At 36.5% G+C, this 21,051-nt stretch overlaps 2 protein-coding genes across 5 annotated transcripts in view; one reads left to right on the forward strand and one right to left on the reverse strand.

The window, feature by feature from the left end:
* Positions 1-4,664, reverse strand: part of LOC120625663 (transcription factor cwo) — a 39,780-nt gene extending 35,116 nt beyond the window's left edge. The window contains exon 1 of one of the 3 annotated variants that reach the window (XM_039892779.1): positions 4,269-4,664. In XM_039892779.1, coding sequence (XP_039748713.1) covers positions 4,269-4,321 — 53 coding nt within the window. In that variant the 5' untranslated portion in view covers positions 4,322-4,664. The remainder of the gene's footprint in view (positions 1-4,268) is intronic. The other 2 variants (XM_039892780.1, XM_039892781.1) reach the window with 2 other exon arrangements.
* A 6,858-nt stretch (positions 4,665-11,522) lies between these two features.
* LOC120625611 (ADP-ribosylation factor-like protein 8) lies at positions 11,523-18,626 on the forward strand. Of its 2 annotated transcripts, XR_005658820.1 has the most exons (6): positions 11,523-11,735; positions 12,616-12,696; positions 14,014-14,087; positions 15,245-15,406; positions 16,999-17,582; positions 17,630-18,626. XR_005658820.1 is itself a non-coding variant. In XM_039892683.1 (5 exons), the coding sequence occupies exons 1-5, from the start codon at positions 11,613-11,615 to the stop codon at positions 17,120-17,122; spliced, it is 564 nt and encodes a 187-aa protein (XP_039748617.1). In that variant the 5' UTR covers positions 11,523-11,612; the 3' UTR covers positions 17,123-18,626. The 2 variants fall into 2 exon arrangements, 1 of the variants encoding a protein (XP_039748617.1); XM_039892683.1 differs by having other exon boundaries at positions 16,999-18,626.
* Positions 18,627-21,051: the final 2,425 nt, after the last annotated feature.

The raw sequence follows: 21,051 nt of genomic DNA on the forward strand, positions 1-21,051 counted from the left end.
GACTCACATGGTTTTAATTTTGCATGTGATGTGAGGGTCGTATCGAATTTCTTTCAGTAAAAACTATTGCAGTGGTTTACTCAAAAACTATTAGGTTTAGGGTTCCACAGATAAATGTCAGAGACAGTACATAATGTACCTCTAAAGCCTGTGAAGTATTATTTCGGTTTTCATTTACAGGTTGTATAGTGAATTGTTACTTCTATGTTCAAGTGCTAATCTTTTTTTATTTTACTACATGTTAGACCTTGAAATCTCACCTGCTGCCTAAGTGTAGTGCAGTCTAATATAGTAACGGGCATGGAAGATATACCCATCAGACCAGACCAGTGGTAATTCTGAAATTATAAACTCCCAAGTGCCGAGAATCGAAGCCAGGACCTCCAAATTAAAACAACAGCGGTCACACAGCGCAAGGGAAGTCGTCAAAAAATAACATAACCGTGTCGCGTTCCTCTGTGTAGTCGGGCGATAGCGAACTTGAGTGGTTATCTCTGTGTGCGTAAGGTATGATCGCCCGACGCGCGATGTCGCAGTGTGCGTGCGGTCACGTTTTGCGCGGCGTGTTGTAGCGGAGGCCGGTACACGCGCGTGTAGTCTCTCCGGCCTCAAGTCACGTGTTCAGCTATTTTAGTTTCGCCGCTCGCTTTCGCCGCCATTCGAATTTCGTGTTGAATTCACGTTGAATAGTGCTGTGCTAGACCTATCGCAGAAATCGATATAACTTCTTTATGATGTCACCGAATTGTATGAATGATGATGACCTTGCAGTAAACCTCCATAACCTAACCTAAACCTTACACAATTAAATAAATATTTTTGTGCTAGCGCCATTTTTAGAAATAAAAATTGAAGTTAACCTATATAAATATACCTCTATACTCTACTCATTTTTGTGGAAGTTTGTGTATCATTCAAATACCTATGCATAACGAGGACAGATAAAAACATGCTGCAACGTACTAAAATTAACCGGTATCCGTAAGAAAAAAACTTTTTTATAAGATAAGGTTAGGTTATCTCCCTTCACAGAAATACTCGTTACGGTTTCCCAATGTGAATTAAATACCCAAGATCTTATTTGAAATGATTTAGGAATATAGTGTGTGTATTTAGGTATCAAGTAGAAATATGATGTACCTACGCAAAAATGTTTCTATAGGATTTTTATTGGAATTAGGACTTTTATTGATAAGGTACCAAAATGTCAAGCTTATCATCATCACGGCTAGTTTCATCATCATTATATCATCACCCTCAGCTAATAATTTCCCACGACTCTGCAAAGGTATCTTTTCTCATAACACGTTCATGCTGCTAATTCTTAAAGTGATTTCCAATAGGTCCTAAATAAAACTATTTTTTTTTTTTCATTTTTAGGTCATCTGTCTGAAACACTTGCACAACACAACACGACCCTGACGACCTCATTAGCGCGATTGTTTGAATAATCGGATTAAGCTACAAATGAAGAAGCCTCTGGGGCAGAAAGATGTTTTTTTCGCATAAATATAAATGTTATACACGACTGTAAATAGCATTTTGGTCTGGTTATCTATTCCCTCTCTTCTTGAAGCAAATGTTATAATAACCAAGGGCAAAAGTCAAAACCCTACTTTTAATTGCTCCCTATACTAAGACTCCGCTGTCCGTGCGTCTGTCTGTCTCTCCGTCTGGCACCAGGCTGTATCTCATTTACCGTGATATTTAGACAGTTGAAATTTTCACAGATGATGTATTTTTGTTGCCGCTATAACAACAAATATCAAATTAAACATTCAAGGGACTCTCATACAGCCGACATGTTTTTTTTTTTGCCGTTTTTATACATGGTATGGACCTTTCGTACGCGATTCGGACTCGAACTAGGTCGGTATTTTTTTATTCAAGTCCACTCAGGTTCATCTACACATCTACTCTTAATAAAAACGATGTTATGCTATAAAAGAATATTTATGTGACATGTTATAGAACTTTGACATATTTTTATAAATAGATTTGTTGTATTTTTATTATTATTTGATTTAATACTTGTTATGTATTTTATTTAATGAGCATTGTAAAGACAGTTTTTAAGAAATCAAAAATTGCATGCCAATCGATGGCGATTGTAGTAGTATTAATACTATTGTACCCACAAACTATGTAACTCAATCTGCAAATGAAGAAATGGAATTGAATTGAATAATACTTGAGTTGTTGAGGCTCCATCTCATTCGGTCATTTAAATGTTTTTTTTTTTTTAATTTAGTTCACAAAACTGACAATCAACTGCTTACTCTTATACAAATTATAGCACTATTTGTCATCAGTGGCGTGCAATTCATACTTTCACAAAAGCACTGCATACCCAAATTATTTTATATAACCCGTATTGGAGGGGAATTTTTCCATTTTATGCCATGTGCCTGCTTTATGCATACCCTGTGCACGCCACTGTTTGGCATGTGTATACAATTGTGCCTTCTCGATGCGAGCATAGCATTCAAATCCGCTTGGTACATAAGGCTGCTGCAAACAGCTAAAAACCAAAAATTCAAATAATATAAAGAAATATAAATTACTTAGAAAAGAAAAACGAAAAAAAAAACAAAAATATTGTGGAAATAAAATTACTTAATTAATTACCTATTTCTTAACTTAAGCTTAACACTGGGATATCGCTGAAGATATCTATACTAACATGAAAGCAATTTGCAAGAAATTGCATTCGATACTATGTTGGCCAAGATTAGTTCTGGTTTGTTAATCATATTTGCATGATCCAAGATAATCGTGCGTCTACCAAGGAGCTAGAATCGTTTGATGTCCGCCAGACTCCATTCAATAACGTAAGGGCCGACTTCAAAAACGCAATGGCCGGCTTAGGGACATAGGGGCTGAGCTTATTATTCAAGTTTTTTTTTATATTAACTGTACCATCTAAAACGCAGTTGCTGCAACTGAAAAATTCAAGTATCAAAACAGGTTTTACTCGTTTGAGTAAGTCTGACGTGTCTGCGTTTTTTTAAGTATGCGCACCCTTCTCTGAAATGTGCCAACTTTTGGGGAACCCGGCCTAGTTCAAGGTCAAATATCGTTGTCCGGGGCCGAAATCAGTTAACAAGTTATTATTGTCCCTGAACCCCAAACCAGCGTTCTAACTGATCTTCAAGGATTTTAGGTTTTATCTTCAAGGTTAATTTTACATGGCAGGTACCTACTTAATTATAATTAAAACGAAGCTACATTACAGTGTGTCATAGTAACATATTTTAATGTTCCTCAGCATCTCATCTGTACATATCATAAAATTGGAACGTCTGTTTGTAATATTGAAATTTTTACTACCTACATGTAATATTTTATAACCTAATTGGAAAAGTTCTATTTAAAAACTACACCCGATTTTTTTTACAAGAATACACAACTTAAAAACCTGATTTGAAAATGAAAACAAACGCGGACGAAGTCGTGGACAACAGCTAGTTATAAATAGAATTACTAACAAGTTCAAGAATCTTTCAGTTGAGTAAATCCCGAAGTGTAAAACTCATAGATAGTCGATTTTGCTATCACATAGAACAATAATAAACTGCTGTTATCCAGAAAGGACTGCTCCAAGGTCGACATCGGTAAACAAGTGATTATTGCCCTTGAAACCAGCTTTCTAAGTGTTTGATCCTCAAGGATTTTACGCAGTAAAGTTTACCGGTAGCTAAGTACCTACCAAGTAAATTATTGAAGTTCGAAGCGTACAAATTAACCTACGTTTCGGTTAGTAACATATTTTAATCTTCCATAACATCTCATCATAAATAGAGAACGAGACAAACGAGAATCTTTGAGTTGAGCAAGTCCCGAAATGCCAAATTTATAGATGGTCGATTTTTTAAAACATAGAACAAAATATATAAACAGCTGTTATGCACAGAGGACTGCCTACTTGCTTACTGAAAATTCCAAGAATTATGCACGACTTTCAAGTCTAAAAGCATTGTCAAGGTGGAATTGAGAATACGTATCGACTATTTGGATTTTAATACGTCCCATTTCTACGATCAAACACTGCTTACCAGCGCTGTTTACTTATGAAATCCTCTTAAAAATTTTCCATAACTGGTGTTACGAAGTTGTTTGTCAAATAAACACACGTGCTATTTTAAATGTACCGACTACAACTCATTCATAAAAAAGGTACGCAAGCGTTGAAAAATTCCCTTGATACTGATATAACCTATAGTGACCCAATTAAAATTAATAATATAAACAACAGATGTTTCACTCACTTGTTATATTTCACGGGATGTGAATTATCCTCCCAATAATTGCGTGTTTCCATATTCGAATTCAAAATCACAAATAGAAAAATAAAAATCCAGTAAACACTTTGTCACCACTATCACTAAAAATAATTACCTTTATTCCGATAACTAATTAAATGTCACATTGTTCCCGTATGGGCACAAAATTAAAACTGTTGCACAAAACAAAACAAAACACTGCAGAGTTAAGAGAACTTAATGCTTTCTCAAGTCATAGTTCAAAGATTGTTTGTTTTTTTATGTTTGTTGTTTTTTGTACGCAGATAACAGCAACGTCAGCGCTGTGAGACGATCGCGGTGATTCTGAGCTCGCGGACTACATCGCCGGCCGGCTAGCCTAGTCATGTGATTACGCCGTCAAAATATGGCACGGGTGTAGGAATGTGCACTGTGCAGGGCTGCCAACGAGGCATGTTTTTAAGTAACGCCGATTAAAGAAAATAATTAGTTATCTTTTTATTATTATACATACCAGTTCTTTACACCTACGCTAGTCTCAACCGATGAACTGTAGAAGTCCGCTGCTCAGCTGGACTAGGTCTTATTTTTGTGATCTAACCTGCTGTTTTTTGAATGTACATACCTATCTTAGGAGATATGATTGTTTTAAAATAAGCCGCAATAAATGCAATGGCGTGGTTCATCAGGATGGGTACTATAATTTTACAGACATTAGCATGATTTAAGAAACACCAGGACACCAGGAAACCTAAAGTGGCTTATTTACCTATACAAGTTAATTGGGTATTGCCTCTTGCAAGTAATGAAATAGGTATGTGTTTGTAGGTTTTTTCCTAAAAATGTGAGCGGTCTTTAAACTGGAGGTCACGGGCTTGATCTTTGACAGGGGCAATATGGGTTATTAATTATTTCTGATCAGTTCAGTAGATAGGCTTCCGTGGTGTATAGTCATGATGCCGCGTAAAAACAGTTTACGGGTAAAACGTTACGTCCCGTTATTTAATATGTCCTAAACTATGCGACCAAATAATGCTGTATAAACCAAGGTTTATCTACAAAATAGTGTTTTGGAACCGAAGTTGTGTAAGGAATAAGGATAATATTTTATGTCCAAAAAATTACGGTTGAAAATAACATTTCTTTCGACTTTAAACGCGATATGTGTATTGTGTCTTTTTTATTTATAAAAGAAAGGTGGTTTTACGATTTTTTTTAAACCAGCTAAATAGGAATAATTTGTTAATAATAATATGGAAAATTACGGGTCAGTATTTTCGTAGAGCAAATTATTCCTGGCCATTAAGACAGCGTGGCGCCCATGGATAAATCAGATAGCTTCTTGTTAGGTATAACATCTTCGGAATTCTTATTATTACTTAAATAACACTTCTTCTTAACTTCATGTACTTTGGTAGGTTGCTTGGTAGAGATCGCTTTTAAGCGATGAGGCCGCCTATTGTACCTTTTCTTTCTTTATTTTAATTGTTTTTTTTTGTTTTAATGCTTTTTATTTGATGTACAATAAAGTGTATTTGATTTGATTGATTTGATTTAAATAGCCTTTGGTAGCTTTTATTGTGGTGTTTTTTATAGTTGCAGAAGTAAGCACGGCGCGGCACGGACGTAGTACTTCGCAGGACGAGCTAACCATCTGATGGGTTGCTACGGCGTCTACGGGGGAATGGGGCGTGCGCGAGAATGTGGGAGACGACGACCCGAGGTGTCTCCTGCGAGGACTCCGATCTGCTCTGCTCGACGTTAATTTGACTGTTGGTGGACTTTTGGACTAATCATTGTTTAGTCCGAACTCCTTCGTGACCGTGGTAAGGGTCTACGTCCAGATGACATCAGAAATCAGGACCGTCGTCGCCGCCGAAGACACTGTGCAGGACGAGCTCAAGAAAGCTCAATAGCCTTAGTACAAGATTCGCTCGCTCACAATCGTTTTATAGTCACAAATTCTGTACTTCGGATTTTGTGTTCTATCAAAAGACCGAGCTAGAGAACTGTAGACAACTACTTAAATTAAACTTTATTCAAATCGCGTGAAAATTTGCGCAACGCTATTTTACCCGTGTCCAGTCCACTTAATATGCTAAACGTGTACGCGAATGAGGTAGTTTAAGATCTAGTTTAGAAACTAGTTCTCCGAAATAGTTGTGCGTCAGTAACCCTACTTGACACATTGAGATGTGTCTGCTGCGTTTTGTCAACATCACCTAATTCCAGGCCGAGGTAGCTTTACATGCTTAGTTATTGCACCCGTTCTCGGAGAGTGTATAAATATGTAGGACACTGACGTATTTTATATTACGTCAGTGGTAGGAGATGATAAACACCAACACAAAATGTCTCCTACCCATATTACTTTTAAACCGGAAGCCACGCCCTTGAGCCTGGAACACACAAATGCTGAAGGAGAAATAAGCATGGCATTATAGCTTTCCCAAACGAACTCTGTCATAAAAAGCTTTTTACTAAACCTAGAAAGCACCTTATTCGGATGCCTAGGAATTAGGTGATTCGTAGGGAAAAAAAATGTTTCACGAACTCTTATATGATGTCTTACGAAGTTAGGCGCGGTCTTAAGTTACGACATCGATTCGGCTGATCGTAAAGTTTAGGAGACTCGTAAACTGGCACTTGACAGATGATAAATTCGTTTTTTTTAATAACTTATTTCCATACAAAAAGGTGCAAGGTATGCCTAGGAATCTTCTTAGATTGATTAGGCGTTACTTAAAACAGTAAGTGCTTCGAAACTGGTAAAAACCAATAAGGTAACTCATTGGTTTTTACCAGTTTCGATCCAAATATTTCTGCCATTATAGGATCGTAAATAAAATGCTACGGTCGTCCACTAATAAATCGATTGATAGTTGCGGAGGGTCTTCACTTCATTTATTTGCAACAAGACTTTTTTTCTCGCCCAAAATATCTTATTATAAGAAGTCTTCAAACAGTGCGTGCTGCGAGTGATGACTTATGGCTCCAAAAAATTACTTATGGTATGGTAAGAAGGCACAGAGTACACACACACACAGCTTGCGATGGAGAGCCCTATGCTAGGGGTATCTCTACGTGAAAGAAACCGAAATAAAGAGCTCCGTAGAAGAAACAGAGATACCAACATAGCTCAACGAGTCGCGAAGCTAAAGTAGCAATGGGCGGGACACAGCTCGGAGAACCGATGGACGTTGGGGTCGCAAGGTGCAGAAATAGCGACCTTATCACCAAGAATCCAATAGTGATCCAAAGGTTGGCTGCTTTGATGTCGACTGACACTATCTACTAAACTAATACACTAATTTTAAATTAGCAAAATAAGATTTTTGTTCATTTATGCCTTATAATTTATATCATTACTCGATAAGGCAGGAATGATGTTAATTTTTATTTCCAACCCTTATCTAAATACCAATTTGCAATGCTATAATAAAAATACTACTTTAAGAAAAACTAAAAATTACGCTTTTATAAATAAACTTAACTCAAAGGTGGAAATTAGTTTGGTGTTTTTATACCAAGCGTGTTTTTAGTGTTCTTGAACTATTAATTTAGTATTGGCCAACTAGCTGCGACTTCATTAGCTTTGGTTACATTATTTTCTTAATTCCACAGAAACCAACCAACAATTGGTTTGTTGGTTGGTTTCTGTGGACTGTCTTTGCAGCAGATGGGCCATCTCCTTAGTCCTGATGGAAGGTAGAAAACCGTCGCCTATACACAGAGCAATACTTCGCCGAGCATGCGAGGAACACGTCCTGCAACGTGCCGCCTATGTGTTTGCAACAATGCTGTTTAGCAGTAGAAGTAAGCATGTCTTTAGTATCGTATCTGCAAATTTGTTGTTCTTTGACACAAGTCCCCACACTTCCTGACACGTGCGTAGAGTTTACACGTGACTCCGCCCCTCTCACGTAACTCTTTGAGGCACAACAGACCTTCTCGACATCCGGGCAAAGAAATAACACAACAGCTAAAGCGAAGGCCACACCGTCACGACTTGCGTCCTTACCAGCGTTCAAGTATACGTCCTGCCCACGTTTCCCTAACTTTTTCAAGAGTTTTTAACAGTGAACGACTGCAGGGCTATTCTGTGTATCTCAGTTTACAAATATTTGGGTAGCCACTGTGGAAAGTTGTTGCCCAAACCGTTATTATATATTCCGTGATTTTATCTTTCAACCGAGTTGAAATAAGCTCAGTTGGAAACTTAGGTTTCTGAATGGAAAAATTGGATTAAACAGCTTGTTGGGTGGTGGTTTGATGACGGCCGATTGGCGCAGTGGGTAGCGACCCTGCTCTCCTGTGTCCAAGGCTGTGGGTTCGATTCCCACAACTGGAAAATATTTATGTGATGAATATGAATGTTTTTCAGTGTCTCGTGTTTATATGTTTATTATAAGTATTTATGTATATTATTCATAAAAATATTCATCAGTCATCTAAGTATCCATAATACAAGCTACGCTTACTGTGGGGCTAGATGGCGATGTGTGAATTGTCGTAGTATTAAAAAAAAGCTAAAGGTGTCTGAGAGTATCGCCATATGCGCCATATACCTTAAGACCTTAAGAGTCAGCAGGGGAGGTCCATCGGATACCTATTAGGGTAGAACATTTTCTTTTTTTTTTGTATTTATTACCTCGTGTTTCTGGCACATTCCCTTCCAGTAGGTACGTGTGACGGCGGTATTTCTACGGCATATGGATGGCATTTGGATATATTTCCGCTTGTGCGCCATTGCTCAGAGAGTTGATAAAGTTGTAGGAGAAACTAAAATAGTATACTTTCCCCAGGGAGAAAAATGTCTCCTGCCCATGTTAGCTGGAGACATTTTACTCCTCGGAAAAGTACAACATTTTATCTACACCCCCGTTTTATCAACTCTCCGAGCAGGCATACTGGTGGAACTAATATAGTGTAATAATGAACGAAGGTAAACTATTCCCTGTTACCGTACTTTTGCAGGTGGAAACATTTTTATACGGAAGGATATAATTTTTACCTCCACTCTATGGTAGCCGTGCAGGTGGCATCAAAGTTGTAGGCCAGTACGAATCTCACTACGGTACTAGAAAATCGCGGTTGTCGCAAGACTCAACAGCAAGGGCTAGAAAAAAATAGCTACAGGCCCGTGTTATTAGCAGCTCCGCTATTTTTGGCTTTAGCAGCTATCACTCAAACATAATCATAGAGTACATTCATAACATAGATAGTTATATCTATCTCTCATCATCTCCCTTTTTATTATTTACAAATTATACAATTCAAGTTTGTTTATTAACATAACTGTTTACAATGTTTTAATTATTCTTACAAGCTATGACCTTACTTACGTTAAAATATCATTAATTTTTGCCTGTTAAATAATCCATGAGATTTGAAGGAGGTCTAACATCTCTTTTAACTATTAAACCTTCTTAACAGAACTGGTTGTAGGAACTTCTTCAGGAGTGATAGACACGGGCTGTTCTGTAGGCACAGCAACTTGAGCCCTTCCTGACTATGTATTGATGTTATCACTTGTTCTATCCTGCGATCCATCTGCTCTGGTTGAGGACTAGTGATTGTTTTCTGGTAGGAAGTACCGGCATTTGACCACCCGACAAAGACTTGCCGCCAAATGCGTTAAAGCGTTTCCATGCGACGCACGCAGAAACTGACTCAAGTTTAACGTGACTGCCATACCCCTAACGGGTTAGTCCACTACCATCTTAGACTACATCACTTTCCACCATTTGGTGTGGAGGTAAGGTTTCAGTCAAAGACTTATTTTAGTGGAAAAAACATCATCATCATCATGTCAATCCATTACCGGCCCATCCCACAGTAGAAAAAATGATACTTAACTTAAATTTAAGGAATGAATTGAATAAAAGGAATTTAAGGAATTTAATAAGGATAAGTGATAGTGATTTAAATTTTACCTTCCCTTTCGGGGAGACCGAGTTCGATCTCTAAGTTATCTGAGTAAGGTGCGTTTTTAATTTTATCAATTCAATATTCAGATTTCTCCATAATGTTCTCAATGGCGTGTGAAATCCACCAATCTAGTAAAACCGGACGGAATAGACGATCCCCACTGAGCCAGCGGCGGCGGCCAGGTTAACTACACGTAAACCCTTCTTGCATAATGGTGACGATGAGAGATAAAAAGCCCTGCCTTCTCCGTTGCTAATATCTGAAGTCAAACTCAACACAGTACCCTCTCCCTCAAGCGCATAAACTAAGAAGATTCTAGTAAATTAGTAATAGTAAACCGCCGCAACGGCTCACGTAAAAAGGTGAACGTGGCGTCGCAGGCTACTTCCAATACTCGACACGTACTGTACAACAGGGCCCCAAGTCTGCTATTATACAAGATTTCTCATTATGACACCATTCCAGCAGTGTCGCGATTAGAACCCTTGAATTGTCTATATTAAAATAAATAAATATTTAAATAAAGTTTTTGTCTATTAGACAATTAAATCCAAACAAAAAACTTTATTTTTTTTTTGGATTTTCATTAATGTAATAAAAGGCATATAAGTTAAATACTAAATGATTGAAACATGTACCTGTCTATTTACTATAACGTGCTTTCACTATGCTACAGTAGAATAATATGTAAAATCCTCAGCAGGGCTAGCACGAATTTCGTGCCACGTGATTGACTGACAGCGCAAGAGTCACGTGACCAAAAAAATTGCTAGCACTATCTTGTCTTACCTGGTTGTCCTAATAAATAGCCAGTTTCAGATACAGAAATCAACAATCTATAGGAGATTGATAGAATTTGCCGTGACTTAGACAAAGAAAGTTTATTACGTAAAGCATCAAAAAGAAAGACATCATAGGTGAACTTAAGCTAAAGGATTATCCTTTATTTTTAGGATTATGTTAGTCCTATTAACAGTGAATTCATTTTATCGATTGTTTAATGTCTTCTTTTTCCTCCATAATATATTGGTGAAGATTGATTTTCTGGCAATAATAATATTTATGGCAGTCGTAGACTGAGTAATACAATGGCAGTCGATTTGTCTATGCCACATTAAACTATGAAGTCTACTGTGTGCCTGTGCGTTTAGAAATATAAGAAAGTAATACAATATCATTATGTTTCAAAGTTGTTCATAATTATGCATTTCTTGTAATAAATTTATGTTTTAGTTAAGTTATATTATAAAATATAGCTATTAAAATTGCTTAGACCTGATACAACTTAAATTTTTAAACATGAAATTCAGTTGATAAACGCAACCGGTGACTGTCAAATTGTTAGCACCAGCGATTTTTCCGAAAGGCGTATTTTAATTTGACTTTCTTCTGAAACAAATATTTATTAACGCAATTAAAATGTTAGCTTTGATCAATCGGATCCTAGATTGGATTAAAAGCTTATTCTGGAAGGAAGAAATGGAGTTAACATTGGTTGGACTACAGTATTCAGGAAAAACAACTTTCGTTAACGTCATAGCCGTATGTATTAAACTTTAACTGAAAACAATCTGAAAGACATCTCTTTCCGTAGTTCCTTAAATAATTTATTCCTATTTCCTTAAAATTACTCTACCTCGTTCTAGTATTCTGTAAAAGGAAAATTAAATTTATATGTGTATTTTTTGTTCTAATTATTTGTTAATGACTCAGTTTATTTGTCTTTATCAAGTCTTTTGTTTATATCTGTCCATGTAAGTTAGATTTTAAAGAAGGGTGAACGAAAGAAAGTTTTGCTAGTAGTATGGTTTCATAAAAGTGAGATAAATTTCTAAAGCTATTTTATTGATTTTAAGGTATTATAATTGAGGAGTTGTAAAACTACAAACTTACCTAATAGTATGTACAATATAATGTATTTCCATCTAAACAGTAACTTCTTAATATGCTTTAAAATTTGGTATGCAACGGACATTAAGTTGCCTGCCAGATTTTGCTATGCATATATCATAAACATCACCAGACTAATAATTCCTTTCTCATAGTAAATAGGGTTTTAGACAATAGACATGGGTGTTGGAAGCAATCTGGCCCCCAAGATACAGGATTACCTAGTTTAGGGGTCAGGATTCCAAAGATTTATTGTACTGAGTTTTTCTAATAAATATTTTCTATTTCTATTCTATCTATTTAATTATTTGGTTGCGTCAACTTTATTTCCCACAGTAATGTCCTTTTTAACTACTTTTAACTGCTAACGTTGTCACCCATATCAAAAATTACCTGAAAACCTTTTTTGTAGATATTCAGAAAACTCTTATAATGTAGATGGCCTTCAAGCAATATCAAAATTGTAAAGTTGTTTAGTTTTTAATATTTCATGTTGTGTGTGAATTATTAAAATAAAATCATTATATTTCAGTCCGGCCAGTTCAGTGAAGATATGATCCCCACGGTTGGATTCAACATGCGTAAAATTACCAAAGGCAATGTCACAATCAAAGTAAGTTTTTATTTTACACTAGTATTTTTGGTAGGTTGATCCCTACCGGCACAAGAAAATCAGCAGTTTCTGGTTTCATTAAAAAATGATTCATTTTAAAAGTCATTCTACTTTGTGTAGTATGAAAGTTGACCTGACTGAATGAACATTGTAATGAGTTATTCTTCTAGCCTTGATGCACAGTCATTGAAGTATATTAGGAGGTCATATTTATATTCATCATCATCATCACCAAAGCTCTACAGCCCTGGGTAGGCCTTGACATGGTCAAGTAAATTTCTCCATTTGAGGCCGCCAAAAGCTAATTCTTTCCTACTCTGAACTCTTACAACTCTCATAACACCCTCAACTACGGTCCACTGAACCCTAGATGGTCCTTTGCCTCAACACCCCTCCAATTCCTATATTTATATTGCCTGCTATTATTTATGTCCTTTGTTTTAAACATTTCTATTCATGTCTATTTGGAGCGACTGATTTGGAATGCAAATTCTGCTGTGAAGACAATGACCATTTACAGCCTGTCATTACTTATGCTCTTTTGAAACATCTTGTTTTATCTATGTACAAACAGTGACTACTATTCTACTGGGAAGAAGTTAGCAAGATGTGTAGCAGTTGCTCTTTTCTAATATATCTATTGCTTAGTAGCATTGTTTCAAAGCTGTGTACCTGTCTGAAGGGTGTGGGTGCTTATGTAATTACAGGCACATGAGTTAACACCTATTCAGGTTGACGGAACCAAGGCAGCATGTTGTAGGAGTTTATTTCAGGTCCTGCAAAGTGTTACTCTTTTTAAAGGCGTCGGTTTTCCACTTACCATTTTACCATTAGGTAGGCCATCTGCTTGGTATTTCAATTAATACTATAAAAAAAAAACAAACATGATTATTTTACATGAAATCAATCCCAAACCTGCTGAGTTTCATGCCGGCTCTCCTCTGTAGAATCTGCCTTCGAACTGGTGGTAGAGTCACTACAAACAGAGTGACTCGAAGTTTTAAAAATGCTTATAAAAGTAAGCCTACTTGAAATAAATGAATGAATTTTGAATTATTTCAAATGTTAAGAGATTGACACACAATAATAGAGAATAGAACTGAGAGGTTTCACGTAAATATAGCCTGTTGTATAAGAGTACTTGCATCCTGGGATTAATAGCCAGGCTTTTGTTTATGTATTTGACCTTGATTGACTAGTCATGGGTCTGTTAGTGGGAGAGTTACAATAAATTCTGCAGTCACCTAATGCCTAAAACATACTTTGTTTTTATAGCTATTCGATTCAAAATTGTGTTAAATTTGATATTGCTTTTAGGTATGGGATATCGGTGGTCAGCCCAGATTCCGTTCAATGTGGGAAAGGTATTGCAGAGGTGTCAACGCTATTGTGTAAGTTGTATCATCTAACTTATTTTTGTACATATCCACACTTATTACACCTACGAGTATGTTACCACAGAATTAACCCATCCTCATTGTAGGAGGAGGCCCGTGCCCTGTATTGGGCCAGTAATGGGTTGATATGATTATTAGTATAATTATTATTATTATATAATAGACAAAACAGCTTTCGCTGATGCGTCTATATCATTTCTTGTGCTCTTTTTGTTTTTGATGTTTGTCCGGTCTATTCTTAAACTGATTCATTGATACTGCAGTCACTACATCTTCAGGCAAGGCATACTAAAATAATAAATAAAGCCTTTATTGCTGATATACAGTATGTACATTATGTAAATTTAAATTAAAGTCAAAGTTAAAGTCAAATATTTGTTTATTCAAATAGGCACATAGATGGCACTTTTGATGCGTTGATTATAAACAAAATGTGTACATACATAGAAGTGAGTAGTGATGGCGATGACTACAATCGTAAACTTAAAACTAAAGCTACCAGGGTTCCAAACGCGCCCTGGTCTAAGAAGAAGCCCTCAACAAACTTAGCCGGGTGTTCTTTTTGTTATCACCATCTCACATTGTCGTTAGAAAATATTTAATTAGGATTATTAACACTAATATCTCGCACTTTAGTTAATAGTAATCACCGCGTCTCCTGTCTCATAGGCCTCCTCCAGGTGTTTCCATGTGTGCCGGTTCTGAGCTTTCCTTGACCATAGTATGCCTGCCGTCTGCTTGATATCATTAATTTATTTATTTATTTATTATTGCATTCACTACATCTTCGGGCGAGGCATTCTACATTTATTTAATTCTATTGCTGATAAAGTGCTTGGAAGGATTAGACGATGCCTGCTGAAATCCAAATTTGAGACCAAATCTCCTTAATCCGGGGTTACTGTTTATTTATTTTATTTTATTTTATTTTATTTATTAGGTTTACTTACAAACACTTAAAATTTTTTATTTTTTTACTTTATTGAAAATATCTCCTCAAAATTTGGAATGATGTAGTGCTTAATCAATATTTTATGAGTTTCAATGAGATCTCCTTTCACTTTTGAGGGTTCTGAGTCCCAGCGTGATGGTGATGAAGATGAGGTGGTGCAGCTAACGGCAATGTGGTTCTCTCCAATTTCTGCTCCCAGATACATGGTAGATGCTGCGGACCCGGACAAGATTGAGGCGTCCCGGAACGAGTTGCACAGTCTGTTGGACAAGCAGCAGCTCACGGGCATCCCGGTGTTGGTGTTGGGCAACAAGCGCGATTTGCCGCACGCGCTTGACGAGCACGGCCTCATCGAGCGCATGTAAGTATTGGGAGACCACGAGTGACGTCACAAAAAAAAACCTTCCTTTGGTCCTTTGCACTTTCCATAGGAACAGTGTTTTTATGTAGTAGCTAGCGATGGCCTTCATGCTGCAAGCATCACGTAACTTCTTTACCTAAACAATTCAAAATTAATTTATTTCAGGTAGGCCTAATACAAGCACTTTTGAAACGTCAAGTCTGTCCGTGTGTAGTGACTCCACCACCGGTTCGGAAGGCAGATTCTACCGAGAAGATGCCGGCAAGAAACTCGGCAGTTGCTCTTTTCCAACATCAAAAATTTACATTTTACATTTTAACATTAATTTTTTCTATCTTGTGAGAGATGAAAGCGGAGCCGGATGCTTCCAAGCAACCTTGTCATTAAGAAACTCATCAATTGTATAATAAATGTGTTTTAACACATTTAAACTTATGCATTGGTAGGTCCAAAAATTAGGAATTACCTTAGGAATCATATTATAAAAGCGTATACTCAATCCCACAAATGACTTCTGCACGTTTCTCAGACGATATGCAGATGTCACTAATTTATGACCATTTCTTGTAAGTCGACTGTCACGGAACAATCTCTTCAGTTCTCTTAGACACGTTTAGTTAAGTAGTTTAAGGTTAATATCTATAGAGCGAGCATTGATTTCAAAGTTACTGTTAAGAAGAGACTTATTTTTGTCTTTTTTTAACTGTTTCTTAGGTGTGAGCAAAGTCGAAGCACACTTTAGCTTAAGAGCCCATGTTGAAACGAGATAAAACTACCAGTTAAACACTACGAACAGCGCAAGATTAAATTACTTGATGTGCGTTTTGGCGATTATTTTTCACATTGAATTACATTTCAACCACACTAGTATAGATACAGAGGCCTTTGGAAGATAAAGATCGACTTTTAAAAAAGAAAAAAATCATTAAAGTGCAAAGTAATCGATGCACATTTTTTTTGTATACGATCTGAATCAAATCTTTGCCACTGTCTCTTGGCCTACATTGTTTTCTATGCTCAAAACGGAACAATCTCTTCAGTTCTGTTGGACACGATATACACGTCACGGAAAGTTTTCCACAGTCTGTTGGACAAACAGCCCAGTGGTAGGACTTCCACTTCACTTCACAATCCCACATAGCACAGCGACGGTAGGGTCACAGAATTGAATTAGTATAGAAGTTGCGCTCCTGTGATCTTGACAAATACCGCTCCTACAATATTTGCTGGATACGTGCATTCTAAATGGCACCTTAACTCCATGCGTACTAGATCGCGATTCCTGTGTTCATCTATGTTGTGTACTTTTATAAGTTACGTGCGTTATTAGCAATTAAGATATCACTGACTTCAACTGTGAAGGAAAACACCGTGAGGAAATCTGCATACCTGAGAGTTCTCCTTAGTGTTCTAAAAGGTGTTTTGAAGTCCATAGCAATCCGAGTAGGCCAGCGTGGTGGACTACGGCCTTAACCCGTTCTCATTGTGGCAGGAGACCATTGGCTGTAGTGGGCCGCTAATGGGTTAATATGATGATGACGATGATGATCAACACTCCGATCTTCAGCTTACCCAGTACTTTTCTCTTCCAGGAACCTATCAGCTATCCAAGATCGCGAGATTTGCTGTTACTCGATCTCGTGCAAAGAGAAGGACAACATCGACATTACTCTTCAATGGCTCATCTCGCATAGTAAGTCAGGTAGTGCGCGTTAACCCGACGAGCGCGCGAGTCGCTCACATACACACACATACGAGTCGCTCACACACACACACATACGAGGCGCGGTCTCGACAGCACACTACCATAAATAAACAGCTATTTTGTTAGGGATCATTCATTTGTTACGTGAAGAGGTTTTCGGGGGAGGCTTTGTATTTCCGAGAGAACATGAACTACGTAAATGTCGTCAGTTTCATTCATACCTTACCAACGAGCGCCAAAGAGATTTTCGTTGGTTCTGTGTGGATAAGCAAAAATAAATCCGTGTAAACTTACCACCGAAGCACTTTGGATTTCTAAAACACTTTGTAGCGCCAATCGGTCGCGATTAAAAGAATACTCAAATATGAATATATCTTACGTAAAATTGGAGTAGGTAGTTTAGATTTTATATTTAACTCAAAATGGGAGGGGGTCCAATTAAAAGAAATCATCTCACGTAATTCATGAAGGGTTCCATAGACGTGTAATAAATTTTAGATACATCGTGGGCCCTAAAGATGTCACATCGCCGACTCCATTGTTGATTTTTGACGCTGCGACAAAAATTACTCAACCTGATACCGAATTCAGTTAACATAATTATGTCACAGTTACAAAAATAGATGTCAAACTATCAAAAGCAAATACAATGGTGCACCGTATGTGCTGAATTTTAGGAAATTCGTGCTTACAGATACAGCGACGGTAGTCATAGAATTAAATAAGTATAGAAGTTGCGCTCCTTTGATCTTGACAAATACCGCTCCTACAACATTTGCTGGATACGTGCATTCTAAATAACACCTTATCTCCATGCATACTAGATCGCGATTCCTGTGTTCAGAATATATTTTAATGACCTTTCAAGCTTCATGGTTGTACATCGAGTGTCGAAGCGCTGTAGGAGCTCATTGAGGTAGACTGAAGACCGAGGTTTTCTGTCCTATTCACTAACTCTTCAAACAAGTTGGCAACTCGTCGACTTCATACAAAACGCATGATTTAATAGCGACAGCTGTCAACTAATCGCTTATTTTGTATGGAGATAAAAAACATTAACAAAGAAACGTTACTTTTAAAATATTATGAGTAACTTACGTCGTCAGCAGTGCACTTATTTTTGTTTTCTTAATATATTAATTGTAACCGAGCGAAAAGAACTTTAATAGATCAACCACAGGACACAATTATAATAGCAGATTTGGGGCTCTCGGGGAGTCGACACTGAAAATTGACGCAATTTGTTTAAGAAATACAATATGTAGCTCTCTTTCTTCGCCTCTCTACGTTTCTATTTTTTTAATTTCAAGACGTGCGCCTAACGTGACCTTGAAATTTCACCCACAATTGCCGCCTAAGAAATTGCAATTTGAAAACAATAAATACTACATTACGATGCCAAAAGAGCAGCATGAGGGATAAAAAATTTAATATTCCTTCGCTCAACAGACACTAATGGCTTCAAGATTCTGATTATGATCCTACAGCATATGTAGGAAATCTTGTGAAAAAAAGTTTTAATTAAGATACCCGCTAGTCTAGAAGCCCAAAACAAAAACAGCCTGGCATTTTTTAAATCAGTCCACACTACAAGCAATTCATTCCCAAGCTTCCTGTATACGATGTACGTAGTAAATGTCGCTGCGTCTGTAAGTGCACTTAAATAGTACGATCATCTTTGGTCTCTAAGCGTTTCAACACAATGGGCCTAAAGCGGTTAACGACACTCTTTCTTAGTAGTGACGTATTGGTATGTATGTACTTAGGTTTGAAAATATAAAATAGACAAATAGTTTTTGCATTCCCCGTTTGAGATTCCCTTAAATATAAATTATTAGAAATAAAAAAAAATAGTCTGTTGAATAGATTGGTATATTTGTAAGAACCGCGAATTTTTGAACTTACTTTCGAAAAATCGCATTTATACTTCGCCACGAGTGTGAATAAAAAAAAAATAGTTGACTTGCTATCATTTATTGCGACTCTAGTTTCGCCAAAACATTTGTCAATGATAATAATAAATGTTACCAACGTAGTTTAAGGTTAATATCTATAGAGCGAGCATTGACTTTTGTCAAAGTTACTGTTAAAAAGAGACCTATTTTTGTCTGACACGTTTTGTCTTATTTTAACTGTTTCTTAGGTGTGAGCGAAGTCACACTATAGATCTTAGCTTAAGAGCCCATGTTGAAACGAGTTAAAACAACCAGTTAAACACAACGAACAGCGCAAGATTAAATTTCTTGATGTGTGTTTTGGCGATTGTTTTTCACATTGAATTACACTTAAACCACACTATTATAGAGACAGGCCAAGGACAAGACAAAGATCGGATTTTTAAAAAAGAAAAAAATCATCAAAGTGCAAGTAATCGATGCACATTTTTTTTGCATACGATCTGAATCAAATCTTTGCCCCTGTCTCTTGGGCTACATTGTTTGCTATGCTCAAATTCATTCTACATTATAGGAATTCTTAGGCACAAATATGAATATTTTATAATACATATGTGACCTTAGTATTACGGTAACGGAAAATTATAAAACATAAAATCTTTTTCCCGTAAACTGAAACGCTTTTTTCACACTTAAATAACGCAAGATGTTAAAACTTAAAATAGACACGTCTTAGGATATTTAATTATCATAGTTCTCAAAAATTAAAAAGCGTTTCAGTAATCGGCGGTTGTACATGAATCCTACACTATTGTCAGCTGTCTCCTACGTACATTGTGTCAAAGGTATGGAGGGTAGAGGTAAGGAGGATCATCTGTGTATATGAAAAAGTGTCGTCAAAATGTATTAAATTAGGATGGCGCCACATTTGCATCAAGGTAACTCTTAAAAGAAGCGCCAAATATAAATATTGTTAGAGTAGGCTTGAAAAATAAACAAGGAAGTAAGGTTATATTTACCACAATATTTTGTACAATGTAAGTTGTTGAAATTCTCAATAATTAACTACTTTAGTCGATAATGACATTAAATTTTTTAACTCGGCATACTTCAATTCATCTACGATTGCTACATTCATACCATACCCTGTGCATCCACCAGCGCTATTGTGGAGGATTTTTGAACTGTTATTTAGCGCATACAACTGGACACTTTTTCAACTTTTCTCCCATATAAGATGACTCTCCTTACCTCTACCCTCCATAGTCAAAGGATAACAGTTGTTGTCTAAATTGACAGATCTTAGACCTGTCAATTTAGTGTAGGATTTATGTATTATTGAATTGTCACCATTATACAATAAAAAATTTAAAGATTTTTTTAGAACAGTTGTGTTAAAATTGTAATTCAATGGGAAGTTATTTATAAATAATTCATTAAGGTCTTAAACATAAGCTTGAGTCGGGGCACTCTCTATATAAGTGTGGCATTATTTTGTCTTCATTCAAAATGGCGGTCTGTCAAATCAGAGTTCGTAAAATTCCATTGTTTTTTTATCAAAAGATGTCATTTAAGTTCTGGATTATTTATTGAATAGAAATTACAATAGAAATGACAATCGGGCACACAAAAAAATAGTTTTTCTAACGAAATCGAAAATTATAATCAATGAGCTATACACGTATACTGAACGTGAAAAGCTGGATACTCTACGTTATACAGCTGTATATTGATATTTTATATTTATATGAACATCTATTATAAAGCTTATGGTATAGATATAAGGTTTAAATTTCTATAAAAAGCTTACCGTAAACGTATGTAATGTGACACATTATCAAGTGTTATCAGTGTAAAATTATAGGATCTGCTAAATTTCTAGTTAAGACAATAAAAATCAATTAATATATAAACACGTGTTAAATCATTATTGGATAGTGATTGAATGATGATTTATATCAGCGAACTCTCAAATGCCACCAATAGGTGCCAAGTTTGTTGAAAGTTTTTAAAATGCATATGATTGTATGAATTCAAGGTACTGC

This window comes from Pararge aegeria, chromosome 8, assembly GCF_905163445.1.
Source record: "Pararge aegeria chromosome 8, ilParAegt1.1, whole genome shotgun sequence".
Classification (NCBI taxonomy): domain Eukaryota; kingdom Metazoa; phylum Arthropoda; class Insecta; order Lepidoptera; family Nymphalidae; genus Pararge; species Pararge aegeria.

Excerpts from the sequence above, each read along its gene's own strand:
- LOC120625611 (XM_039892683.1), top strand. The coding sequence starts at position 11,613 with ATGTTAGCTTTGATCAATCGGATCCTAGATTGGATTAAAAGCTTATTC. Across the intron at positions 12,697-14,013 it reads AAGGCAATGTCACAATCAAA|GTATGGGATATCGGTGGTCA; the intron begins GTAAGTTTTTAT and ends TATTGCTTTTAG. Across the intron at positions 14,088-15,244 it reads AGAGGTGTCAACGCTATTGT|ATACATGGTAGATGCTGCGG; the intron begins GTAAGTTGTATC and ends TTCTGCTCCCAG.